This window comes from Epargyreus clarus, unplaced genomic scaffold (assembly GCF_041222505.1).
Source record: "Epargyreus clarus isolate Ecla_fem2 unplaced genomic scaffold, WU_Ecla_fem_2.2 ptg000018l, whole genome shotgun sequence".
Taxonomy (NCBI): domain Eukaryota; kingdom Metazoa; phylum Arthropoda; class Insecta; order Lepidoptera; family Hesperiidae; genus Epargyreus; species Epargyreus clarus.
Genome location: NW_027332226.1, coordinates 3242859 through 3257060, shown reverse-complemented (window position 1 = coordinate 3257060; position 14202 = coordinate 3242859). Strand labels below are relative to the sequence as shown.

At 40.4% G+C, this 14202-nt stretch overlaps 2 protein-coding genes across 2 annotated transcripts in view; one reads left to right on the top strand and one right to left on the bottom strand.

The window, feature by feature from the left end:
* LOC140749475 (CUGBP Elav-like family member 1-A) overlaps positions 1 to 14202 on the top strand; it is a 509605-nt gene that overhangs the window by 9274 nt on the left and 486129 nt on the right. The gene's annotated exons all lie outside the window — the stretch shown is intronic.
* LOC140749616 (uncharacterized) lies at positions 1204 to 3304 on the bottom strand. The gene is made up of 2 exons (XM_073082723.1): positions 2261 to 3304; positions 1204 to 2178 (listed from the first exon to the last, which is right to left on the bottom strand). The coding sequence occupies exons 1-2, from the start codon at positions 3302 to 3304 to the stop codon at positions 1204 to 1206; spliced, it is 2019 nt and encodes a 672-aa protein (XP_072938824.1).

Below are 14202 nucleotides of genomic sequence, written 5' to 3'. Positions count from 1 at the left end.
AAGGAGAAGGAAACAGGTTTTCCATTACTGCTGCGACAAAGTCGGGGTCGAGGGTCTCCGTCAACGGAGGAACCCATGGGCGTAGCTTTCCTAGCACCACTCTATACGGGCGCCCCCATGGGTCCCTGTCCAGACCATCCAAGAGTCCCGACCAACTTCGAGACTTGCTATCAAAGATAGCAGTCTGAAGTGCCACAGTCGACTCACGGTACTCCCTGTACCTTTCCTCCTTCTCTTCGGCACTGGTGGTTCGACGCCTGCGAGCGCGGGTATACCTGCGTCTGGCTCGCAGGCAAATCGTGCGCAAATGCGCAATATGTTCGGACCACCAGTATGCCGGTACCCTTTTGCCGGATCGAACCCTTGGCATGGCAGCATCACAAATCGAGGCCATGTCCGCCTGGAGTCGGGCAGCTTGTCGCTCGAGGTCTGCATCTTCGACGGCGGTTCCAGACCAGTCCACGACATGGGCAGCGGCGACGAGCATGTCTCTGTCGAGCCGCTTCAGAGCCCAACGTCGTGGAAAGCCTACGCCCTGACGGCCAGTGTGAACCGGGAGCCTTAGCGTCACGTCGAACAGGATGTAGCGGTGGTCGGACAATGTCACCATGTCCTCCGCCACTCTCCAGCCAGTTGCCAAACGCTCGGCAGAGGCAGTCGCCCATGAAAGGTCCACGATCGACTCCCCCTGCCAGCGCACACATGTGCTGACCGAGCCCCGGTTCAACAAGCGCAGGTCTAGTTCCGCCGCCCATTCGAGCACAGCCTCACCTCTAGCATTATCTCTGCCATTCCCCCAAGCCCTGGAGTGGGCGTTAAAATCACCTAGGATGAAAACGGGTCGCGGAAGGCAACCACGGACGCAGCTCGCCACTCGTCCCAGGTACGACTCGTACTCTGCCAGGGTACAGTTGGGAGAGATATAGCATCCCAACACGGACAGGGGACCCCACTCCACTGCGACCAAGCCCCGCTCTGCGTGGACTTTAGAGCATGGAGGGTCTCCTTCGCCGCCTGCCCAGTATATCGCGACAGAGCGCGAGTCGTCCCCGAACCACCGAGGATGATCAGGAACTGTATAGGGCTCCGCCACCACTGCCAAAGAAACCGAACACTCTGCAACGCATTGCTGGAACAAGTCCTGCGCCGCGCGGCAGTGATTCAGGTTCCCCTGCAGTATTTTAAGTGACGGAGACCTATACATTATGTGTCCATCACTTCCTCTGGCGGGCAATGGGACGAAGCGCTGTTATGCGCAGGCCCATTTACCCGTGTCGAGCTGGCAACCGTGGCCGCCTGTTCGATTCCACCATTGCCTCGTGTTTTCCTTTTTGGAGGCTTACAATTCCTGCTGCCGAGACGATGGTCAGCCGGGCGACCCAGGTCTGCACACAGAGCGCACCTCGGCACCGGTGCCCCACATTGGCTCGCCTTGTGATTAGGCTCACCACATGCATAGCACAGGGCGCTCCTGTCTGTTGCGCTGGTGCATTGATGCCTGGCGTGCCCTGTCTCCAAGCAACGGAAACATTGCAGCTGCCTAGCAGGCAGCACCTCCACTCTGGCCGAGACCCAGCCCACGAGAACCCGCTTCGCAGAAGCCAGCTTGCGGATAGCCGTGAGCGGACAGCGCACCCATGCTGTCCCCAACGCAGAAGCCCTCCTGCGAATTTCGCCGACTTTAATGTCGCTTGCGACACAGCCGCACATTACGGCGATGGCGCTAGCGACATCTTGTTGGGTGACAGAGTCGTCAAGATCCATCACCCTGGCCTCCCCTAGTTTGCTGGGTCTTGCCACTTTGGCGCCCATTTCAGCCACTGCCTCCTGCAGCTTCCTCGCAAGGGCATCGGCTTTTTCTGTACAACCCTCCCCAGCCACTTCAAGCAACAAGCCACCGTTTAAGGCCCTCTTCTGCCTGACACCGGCAATGCCCAAGTCAGGCAGGTTTATCTGGCTCTTTGCCGTTGACATCACCTGTGCATAGGTGGTGTTTGAGCCTTCGGGGACCGTCACCGTCACCGCTGCTGATTTTGGCAGCCTCGGAAGTTTTTCCCTCTTGGCCTTCTTTTTTTTTCCCAGATCGGGCTGGTTCAGGCGTTTTAGTAGGCAACGCTGCAGGTCGCCTTTGGGGAGCACTTTTTCCACGCCCGCGGCTCGGTGATTGCCTCCGAGTCGCTTCCATTTGAGGGGGACGGCGCATCTTCGCTCTGGCCTTACGCCCTACGACCTTAGACCAAGTCGCCTCAGAGTCACCTACCCGCTCGGGCGAGGTCGACGCGACCGGGAGTCCCACCGGCGCTGTGGCCGTTGGATGATGTACAGGAGCAGCGCGCGAGGGCTTCTGCCCCAGGAGAGGTCTGACTGCTCTTCCCGGAAATAGCTCATCCCGGAAGGACGCTAGTTTTCTGTCTATGACAGACCCGATTTTGTGCATTAGAGCGTCCTCCTCGTTTCCTGCCCGATTTGTCTGGGATCGGGTCTGTGGTCCTCCAGGTCCGTTCCTTCGACGCATCTCCTCAAGTTCCGCCGTAAGGGTCTCGACTTTCTCGCTCAGGCTGGTGAGTTGAGAGCGCAATGTCTCGTTCTCCTTCTCTAGGTGTGCAGTGGCCGCCCGCTGCACTACCTCGGTCGCTGCCGCCTGAATCTGGCGCACGGCAAGGCGAATGGCCCGCACCATATCTCCCTTAATATTGCGGGATTTATCCGCGACCTTCTCGATTATCTCTAGGTTCTCGATTATGCGAGAACCTAGGTCATCAGTGGGCTGCTCATTCATCTCCCGGCGCAGCTCTTCGGCACTCGGGAGAGAAGCTTTTGCCCTGGTCTTGGCTATTGGAGTCAGGGGTTCCAGGAAGCCGTCATCCTTGTTAACTTGAGGCTTGACGGTCTTTTTCTTGGGCCTCTCGCCTTCACTATTATACGCCGGCAGAGCCCTTTTACGGGCGCTGACCGACGTAGCTGTGGACTGCACTGACACACCCGACATCAGGGAACAGTCCGACAGGTCGTCTGCATCAGACGAGACGGCTGGCGTGGGGGGAGCTATTGCCCCACCCCTGCTCTGCCGTGTCTTCCTTCTCGTCGCTTCTACAGCGGGGATTTTTTCCTTCTCGCTAAGCAATTCGGAGTCCAGTATGGGTAAGCAAATATCGTGTTTACGGAGGTCGGCGGATTGCCGACCTACGAGGCAGTTGTTGCCCCCCCCAGAGTACGAGGGGCAGCCCTCCGCCGTGGCAGAGGGGTGGGATTCTCCCTTTCGGGTACCCACCTGGGGACTACTTTTGCAACTAGCCTTCTCCATTTTTTTGCATCTTTTTTAAGGGGTGAGCTCCCCTGAGCCGCTCTTAGTCTGATCCTTCACCCTTCGCCTTCCGGTATGAGTAACTCTGCCGTATAGCCTCGGGGATCATTAGGACACTCAAGCCCCCCCACCACGACAAGGTGGCAGCCCGTTCGGGGGGGACACCTATGCCTGCCTAATAACAGCAGTGTTAGGCGCTGCTGTGTTCCGTTTTGAAGGGTGTGGTAAGGGAGACATACTTTTCCGAGGCATTCCAGCTTAGTCGTCAGGGCTTATCTATGGCCGACCTCACGTAGGAATATCTAACCCTATGTGGGGTTGATTACAGATGTCCATGGGCGGCAGTAGTTACTTACCATCAGGTGGACTGCATGCTTGTCTGCTACTCCTATATTATAAAAAAAAAACAAAACACACCTACTAATATGTCACGTAATACTTCTTCGTAAAAACATTTGTTTACTATTTATGCGTTACGTTAACAATATATTTTTGGCCACTGTTCAGAGCCAATAATAATTAGAATTACAAATTCAAAAATACTTTGTACCGATTTAGAGGAGTATAGCATAAATAGTTTTTCTTTTATATTACAGAAGTATCAAAAAGTATTGCAAACATTAGTAAGGTGGCTCCCTGAGTCGAATTACGAATGGTTTATGGTATTTACAATAGTAATACAAATAGTTAATAGTTGACATTGTTAGAATTTTTATACAAAACCTTTCATCTCGCATCACACTACTTAAAAGCATCTCGTATAAATTGATAGCTGACATTATTTGAGATAGCTGACATTATTTGAAGGTGGTAGAACCCTTTGTGGTTCGACTCCGACGGCACCACCGCCACACCTATTTCTACTTAATAACAGCAGTGTTAGGCGCTGCTGTGTTCCGGTTCGAAGGGTGTGGTAAGGGAGACAGACTTTTCCGAGGCGTTCCAGCTTAGTCCTCAGGGGTAGCGGCCCACCTGTGGCCGACCTCAGGTAGGAATATCTAATCCTATCTGGGGTTAATTACAGACGTCCATGGGCGGCAGTAGCCACTTACCATCAGGTGGACTGCATGCTCGTCTGCTACTCTTGTATTATAAAAAAAAAGATAGGCTTACTCCAATTGATGACATGTGAACGATACTTTTCCAGTCTGTGTAGATTGAAACATCAACCCATTACTATCCCACTGCTGGATATGGGTGTCCTCTCAGAATAAGAGGGACTTAAGCCACAGTTCACGGCGCTGGTCAAGTGCGAATTGGTAGATTTTGCTTTTGAGAACATTTTTCCTACGATAATTTTCTTCATCGTTATAGTAAATAATAAGTAATTAATTTATAACACGTACATAATTTACAAAACATAGGTGTATACGTGCCTGGTATTTCAACCCAGAACCTTCCGACCGAGAGACTTCTTTTCTACGTTCGCTGTATTACTACTACTTGTATATAGTTAAGCCTTTGGTATGAAGAAACCAGTTAAATCTTATATATAAAATTCTCGTGTCACAATGTTAGTTACTGTACTCCTCCGAAACGGCTTTACCGACTTTCACCAAATTTTATATGCATATTCAGTAGGCCTGAAAATCGGCTACTGTATATTTATCATAATTGATAAGGGTTGTCCACCCTTAATATTTTTTTATTAATATGGAAACACAACGTTTGCTGGGTCAGGAAGTAGTTAAATATAATGTTTATATTTCGACAGTAATGCTTGTTAGTGTTTGTCTCGCTGCCGAGATATTTTTGACGAAAATCTATAATTACGTATTCGTTATCTGTCTCCGTATTTACGGATGCTTGTTAATGAAAATGAATTATATTTTCACGGCGAGTTGTCTAACAAATAACTGAACAGATGTTCGTACTTGACACCAAATTAATTGACTGAAAATAAAACTGAAACTGAAACTTTTCGAATTATGAAAATTGGGAGAGAACATATTTATTTTGTCTCTTATAATGACGTTACTTACTAAAAAAGTTTTAATTTTAAGAGTTAAGTACAAAAAGGAATTGTATTGCGAAAAATTTTCCGATAGTGACCCTGACTTGGGTACCTCCTGTTAAGGTTGTCCGTTTTATAAAATAACTTATAATAAAAAATATGGCTGTCTATGAGGCAAAAATATTACTCCTCAGGAGTTGCAACGCATCTGTGATTGACTGGAGCAAGAACCCCTATTTAATATAGAATTAAATATAGAATTGCATGGAGGAGACGATATATTTCTTACCGACAGGCAAAATACTGGTTTACTACTTCGATCATATCAAATATTAAAATCCTAAAAAATACGTTATTCATTCAAAAAATGTATTCCAACATCTACTGTTTTGGCTCTACCGTAATACATACACATCATCATCAACTACCCATTACTGTCCCACTGGGCACGGGTCTACTCTCATAATGAGAAGCATTTGGCCACAGTCCACCGCGATAGCCAAGTGCGTATTGATAGACTTCACATACATTTGAGATTTTTTTTATAAATCTTTCAGGTATGCAGGTTTCTTTACGATGTTTTCCTTCACCGTTTAGCAAGTGATAATTAATTTCTAATACGCACATAACTTTGCAAAATCAGAGATGCGTGCCTGGGATTTGAACCCTGGATCCCTCGATCGGGAGGCCGAGTTTCTTAACCACTAGGCTATTACTGCTTACAATAATACATACACAATACAAACTTAACGTGATTAAGTCAAAAGTGAAGGGTGTGAAATGGAAAACAAAACTAACGACCCAAATAAAAGCGAGTGTGTAGCGAACCTGCAATTTCGTTTATACTTGTCCATTAGCGAGAATAACTAAAGTAGATTGCACGCTCGTTTGTTGCATTACAACCTAAGTTAATTCACATGTAAAATCAAATGTTGTAGTTCTTCGTGTTATAAATTCGAAGGCATTATGGGCCACTGTTTTTGCCTAACAACAGCAGTGTTTCTATATTGCTGTACTAATGCGCTTCTGTTTTTTGTTGTGTAGGGTGCAGTAAGAGAAAAATGTGCAGTAAAATAAAGTAAACAAGTTTATTGCAGTATACTTACTACACAACAGTACTACAGTACAAAACTAAGTAATAATATAATAAAAACAAATAATAATTAGAAGAATAAAACGAAGGGGTTAAAAATAATTTAAAAAATATAAAAATAATTTACTTATTATAAAAACTGCTTCAACCACGAAAGAATAAAACTCAACTATATGCCATAAACAGGTAAACGACGTCATGGCGCTGATTTTGATGATGGAAGATCACTATGGAGTTCCATGCCTTGATTTAATAGGATTTCAAATCATATTTAGTATCGATTACATGCTTATACATCTGTGATCTTGTTATCAGTTAAATTACATGCTAGTTTCCTATTTCCCTTCCATAAAAAATATAAACCGACTTGTTAAACAAACGAAGGAGCGGGCCGGAACAAACTACATCCGCATTGCCCTCCCAACACTAATTGTTTTGGAGTCTATCCAAACACATACTTAGTGAGTTTCACGGGTAGTGTGATGCATACAATATCGTTATGTCCGCTCAAATTTAGTGGCTAATAGTTTTGAAATGAGGTCGGGATTAGAGGGATTCAACGTCGCTGGCTGATGAAAATCTAAATGAACCAATGGTGGCGTAAAACGCAATAATACAGGCAATTGTTTCCAAATTGTACGTGGAATTGATATCGAGAATAATTATTAGTAGGTGGTTATGTCCGTTATTAATATTAATAATAATTTAATCCCAATTGGGTTCCATACCCCAATTGAAATAACGGAACCTTATTACTAACCCTCTTCTGTCTGTGGGTCACAGGGCTCTATCTCTTGAACTTGTTTTTTTACAGTGTATGTATAAGAAAACTACACAAACATGGGGGTCGCCATACAAGTAACAGCTACTTTTCGGCGTTTTTCGCTTTATCTATAGAACCGTTATAGCTTTACAGTTCCAAATGTTCACAATGCATTTACTTCTATGGCTGATGATTACAAAACATTAGATAGATTAGATAGATTAAGATATCAGGTATGCAGGTATGCAGGTTTCCTCACAATGTTATCCTTCACCGTTTGAGCAAGTGATCATTAATTTGTAATATGCACATAACTTTAAAACCAAAGGTGCGTGCGTGCCTGGGATTTGAACCTCAGACCCCTCGACCAAGAGGCCGAGTGTCTTAACAACTACTAATTTTCACAGCACACAGATACCAAAACAGAAAATCGAAGATGACCTTTGCCAAATAAACAAGCTAACCAATTTACCGTTGACCAGCGTCCATAGGATACAATTAGTATAGTTAAACTAACAATGTTATACTAAATTACTGTAGCATGAATATCCGACCGGTCGAGTTCAATAAGGCACCTGGCGCGTGGTGACCGCAGATCGGGTGGCAGCACTTCGGTGTTTACACTAGATTTAATTGAATTAATAGAACTGAGGATCTAGGTCAGAGGCTCTCAAACTATTTGTTTCGCACTGAGAATCCATTGTTCCTGTTATTGAACCGCCTTCGATTTATTCCTACACATCCTCAAGGTTGACTGGTACCACATTTTTCTTTTTGATATTTTCTTTCGATAAAGAACGCCTCGGAAAAGTATGTCTCCCTTACCACACCTTCAAACCAGAACACAGCAGCGCTTAACACTACTGTTAATAGGTAGAAATAGGTGTCGCGATGATGCCGCTGGAGTCTAACCACAAAGGATTCTACCATACTAGATTTCTGACATACTATATTAATATTTTGAAATTTGGTATTTGAAATTTACCAATTATTAGACGCCTTTTATGGTTTCAACGCCATAGTAGACTTTGTAAACGATACGAATTAGCAATTTATGTAATTTACGAGTGTCAATCGTATATTTGGGCCCTTAACAGCACACGGTCAATTTTAATCAAGCGTTAGTCAGAAATCGTAAAGCAATCGGCACTATAGTTACCGTTTTGCCTATTAAGCATTTTTAAAATAATCTATACTCCATTTTTAAGGCTAAATCTATCTTTTTTGGTCTCAGGGCCTATTATCCATAGAGTTATAAAACGTGTGTAAACCCTAAACTCTTCTCATCCTGAGAGAATCCCTGTATATAACAGTAAGACAGTTTACGTTATAATATTCTACAGCGTGGAATACAGGGATATAACATTCATATACCATATTTCAAGTCCTAATCCCGCACCTCATTACAGAATTGTTACCCACTAAATTCGTACGGGTATAGCAATATTGTATGCATCTCACTACCCGTGAAATTCGGTTAAGAATGTCTTTGGATGGACTCCAAAACAATTAGTGCAGTTGTTTTAACTGCTATGACAACTTTAGAAAGTGGAATGTGGAGAAAGTACCTATTCTATTTGAAACTATTGTTTTGTATTTCGTGGTTGTTAGAATGAAGTTTATTGATAAATAGATTTATGATGACTTTTACCGAATAATCTTTTAGGTATTGGTGTATTAAGCCCATGAGTTATTTTGAAATGAGTAATTAATTTTATTGCCATAATTATTATGAGTATTTAGTTTAAAGTATTCAGTAATACCATAATTTTGCGGTCTAATATAATATTTAGGATAATCCGATTAAATTTAATTTATGAGCCGACGCTGGTAAAATAAACTTTGGTTGAACTCTTTCTTTTATTTATATGGCATGTATATATTTATTTTAATTAAAAATATTACTAACGGTAAAGGAATACATTTGTGAGTATTTATGGAATATGATTATCGCCATTAGTACAACTTTGAATTTAATATGAATATGTTCCTACCGTTCTGCCTACCTAGCCGGAGAACAAACCTGGAACATCTTAACTGGAATATACTTTTAGGCTAAACAAAGATAGCCGCTTCAAGCCAGGTACAGTTCCTACTATAATCATTGAATTATCTAGTAGTATCTCGTAATAGTACGAGTATGCCGGGTTGGCACGCGGCCAGCGGCGACAACACTTTTGTACGGATGAATGGCGCCAAAGATTGTGTTAATTTTGATTCCGAATAACATAAATCTTTGATGTTTATGCGATTGCACATTTTTATACATAAACTAGCTTCGACTTATGACTTTGTTCTTGGAAATGGAATGTAAATATTATTCGCTCAAAACCTAAATATGATTTGCCTAATTATTTTTGTAATTAAGTTCACCCAGATTTATGTGATTAATATAATTTTGTTTTAATGTCTCTGAGCCATTATTTCTGGTCACTGCCACTCATGGATAAATGTTATCACTCTCAAAAAGATATAACCGTAATATTTGAGGCTACTTACAAATTCTTTACTATCCTTAAAGATTATGGCGATGTTTTGCGTGCACTTAAAACGATAAGAATTCTCTTCTGATATATTTTTTGTTTAGATTAAAGCATGATTGAAGTTACATTTAATTTGTGTGAACATTTTACAAGCTTTTCTTTCACTTATGTGCCACTGTATGTGACGCAAAGTATCTATAGCTAAGTGACGTTCTACATTCAATATGGCGGATACCATCTTTATGGCGTAACAGTTATTTTTTTATATACTACCACAATAAGGATATCAAATATAGTTGTTTTGTTAAATGAATACGACCACATGAGGACACTAAAAACATTTTTTTATTTTTTTTTAATAAGTATAAATTAATTCATACACATAAAACGTATTATTCATAATAAACATAACGAATTTATCTTAATTTTAATCATAGATACACCGCAATATATATTTGCATTGATATCGCCTCGGGCAGTATCCGAAATAACTGGAAAGCGCGAAACATTTCATTTAGTGGCATGAAACCTTGTTTCCTCGTTATTAATTTAACTTTCGGCTGTAATTCCATTTGGAGCCTGATGGAGATTTACTTCGCGATATTGAATAACTTTGGTGTTCGTATTTCACTTTTTTGAATTATGTTACTTGGTACCTGTTATTGCTTTTTATTACGTAAATAGTAGAATATAAGTGACACATTTTGATATACTTACATTTTCAGTGTTATATGTTCAGTGTTATATGGTTCTAAACCCGATTAGGTGTGGAGTAACTGTCAATAGCGTGGGAGCCTATTTCTGCTGTGTCCAAAAAAAAGCTAATCGGTATCATACTCGGTCGGTTGGTAATCAGCAATACGTCTGAAATTGGAAATTTACATAGATATTATAATTTTATGACGTATTGCTATGAGACAAAAATCTTGGTCGTGGGCTCTAGTACTAGTTCTTAGCAACAGCAAATTAGCACTGTCTTCTGGTTTGAAGGATGTGGTAAGGGAAACATACCTATCCCAGGCGTACCTTAGCCCTCACGGGTAGCAACGCATCTAATGGCAGCCTGAGGTAGAAATCTTATATTATCTGTGATTGATTACAGATGTCCATGGGCGGCAGTAGCCACTTACCATCAGGTGGACTGTATGCTCGTCTGCTACTCCTATATTACAAAAAAAAGAAAACTCAATATTTATAGGTTACGTCTTTTGAAAAAACGTCTTTTGAAGCAGCTACATAATTGGTGTCTCGTATTTGAAATGACTTCCTGTCGCGCTCAAAGTATCTTTCTTGCCTTTAAACAGCACATACAAAGGTATACATTCAAAACAGTTTCCAAATAGATCCATATTCAAAGCGCTATTATTTATGTCTATATTTTTTACTTTTTGTTGAAATACTTCTTCTATCTCCCCTAGAAGATTGAGGTACTTTGTGATTGAACTCTAGAGGCACTATCGCTACATCGATTTCTGCCTAATTACGGCAGTATTAAGTACTGCTGCGTTCGGGTTTGAATGTGTTATGAGAGACAAGGGTATCAGAAGCGTTCCACCTTACTTTTCAGAGATTAACTTAGATATGAATACTTCTACAATAATATTAAAAAATACATTTATTTCGATATACCTTTACATTTTTATATTGATGTATGTATCTGCATCTTCAAATATAATGCACTAAATACCTGTTTAAGAATCAGGAATATAGTGTGAAATGACTCTCCTCTCTCAGAATTTATTGGTTACGTCAATTTTCGCTTAAAGGCATCTTTTGAAACTACTATATAATTGGTGTCTCGTATTTGATATTACTTCCTGTCACATTACTAGTAGTGCCGTACCTTACTTGCCTTTATACAGTACATAAAGAAAATATATAAATATAAATTAGCTTTAATTCGTACATATCCAAGGCGATATTATATATCGATCTTTTTGCTACTTTCATCGTAATTTATGTCTTCTTTAATCTCATTTTATTACAATTTATTTACATTTTTCTTGATTTTAATGTTACTTTCTTTCTGAAGTACATTGTACTAAATACCTGTTTTAGAATCATGAATCTAGTGTAAAATGACTTACCTCTCTCAGAATTTATAGGTTACGTCGCTTAAAGACGTCGTCTTTTGAAGCAGGTACGTAATTGCTGCCTGGTATTTGAAATTGCTTCCTGTTACAGCACTTGAACTACCTTTCTTGCCTTTATACAGTACATAAAGGAAAGATAGAAATATAAAATAGCTTTGAATTTAAAGCTGTAGGTGTTTTAAAAACTATTTTATATAACGCTTCTATTGTGCTACTGGATAGTAGTTAAAGTCTCAGTATATCCTTATTGTGTAGAATATACGATGCGATTCAGTTTATAGTTTGTATTCGAGTTATCTTATATATAAAACCGAATACTCCTCCGAAATGGCTTTACCGATTTTCACCAAATTTTATATGCATATTCAGTAGCTCTGAGAATCGGCTACTATCTATTTTTCATACCCCTAAGTGATAAGGGTTGTTCACCCTTAACTTTTTTTTATTTATATGGAAACACAACGTTTGCCGGGTAAGCTAGTTTTTTTTATAATATTTGAGTAGAAGACGACAGTGAAGGCTACTGTATCCTATAGACATGTGTAATCAAGCACAGATAAGTCTAAATTTCTACCTGAGGTCAACCGCAGATGCGCCGCTTCCTCTGAGAACTAAACAAGAATGTCTCGGATAAGTATATCTCCCTTACTACACCCTTCAAGAGTACATTAGAACTTAACTATGCTGTTAGAAATAGGGTGGGGGTGGTGTCGTTGGAGTCGAACCTCAAAAAGTTCTAACACATTCAGCTAAAAAAAATAGTATATTAATTTTATCAAAATAAAATTATTACTCTTAATAGTAATGTAGCTCTTTTGCGTTATGTGATTAAAATGATTTTATTATTGTATTGCAATACAGTAGAAGTTGTTAAACATTAGATAGATTGATAATAATGAGCGCTACTTGCTGTGGTTGTGTATAAATAGTCTCTCACCTATTTCTATTGAGTGAAAGCTTTTGAATAGCAATGTGGTTAATACTGTTGAATAAAATACTAATGTGACACGACAATAGCACAAAGAAACTATATTGATGCACTAATTCAATTTAATATATGAATGAGCATAATTAAACATTTGGCAGTCAGCCGGCTAACCGATTGTATGAATACAAAGCTTCTATTATTGCCGCAGAAGATATGACTGAATGATATATTAGTACTGTAATTTATTATGTTTAATCAAATTAATGTTGTTATATTAATTTATATTATTGGTGTTTTATACAGCGATATTCAATTTGTGATAGAGGTCATTGCATTCGGTTAAAGTTCATTGTAAAGCATATTATTACATAAACAGAAATAATACATGCGTATTTGCGCGTGAAGGGATATTTTAGGGTTCACAGACTAGATATCTATTACTAAGCAATCTACAATTTTTTTCTGAAACTTGACAATTTTTAATGGGAAATATCAAAATTATATATGTCGGAGGAAGAGTCAGAGTTATTTAATATAGCTTTAGCTATACTGTTACTTTAGTATTTTAGTAATGTTATTGGTACTTGATCAATCGAAGTCATTGTATAGCTTTCGTATTAGAATCAGAGCAGAGACCTTTAAGAGGTCTCTAGTGGAGTCGAGGTATGTGGCGGCGCGGTGGGGAAACATGGATAAGAACTGATGTGAGTGATCGAGGTGGATCATTATTTCGTTGTGCTTTGGAGCGTGTAGTCACTACCTTGAACCTGCTGCTCAAATCCTTTGTTTGTAAAGTAATAGTAGTATTATAGTATAGTTATTTTGTAAATCCGAAGTTATCATGTAAAGAGAACAATAAATACTGTGATTACTGTATTTGTGCCTGCATCTACCCTCGTGTCGGAGGAAGAGTCAGAGTTATTTAATATAGCTTTAGCTATACTGTTACTTTAGTATTTTAGTAATGTTATTGGTACTTGATCAATCGAAGTCATTGTATAGCTTTCGTATTAGAATCAGAGCAGAGACCTTTAAGAGGTCTCTAGTGGAGTCGAGGTATGTGGCGGCGCGGTGGGGAAACATGGATAAGAACTGATGTGAGTGATCGAGGTGGATCATTATTTCGTTGTGCTTTGGAGCGTGTAGTCACTACCTTGAACCTGCTGCTCAAATCCTTTGTTTGTAAAGTAATAGTAGTATTATAGTATAGTTATTTTGTAAATCCGAAGTTATCATGTAAAGAGAACAATAAATACTGTGATTACTGTATTTGTGCCTGCATCTACCCTATGACAACGCCCACAAAACCCATAGATTCTATCAATGATGTCGATGAGAGCCGTCCTTCTCCGACATATATATTTATATTTAGATGAAAAATTGTAAACCAGGAGATGACTGCTATGCGACGGTATTCCTTATATATAACGATAGTTATCTTTATTTTGTAGTTACAATGAATAGACAGAATAATAATAATGTCAACATTCAAAATTTTTGACAATGCAAAAATATCAATCACGAAAGAATTTTCACTACAAGCATATCATAAGATACATGACATCGAAATGCTTCTATTTCGGT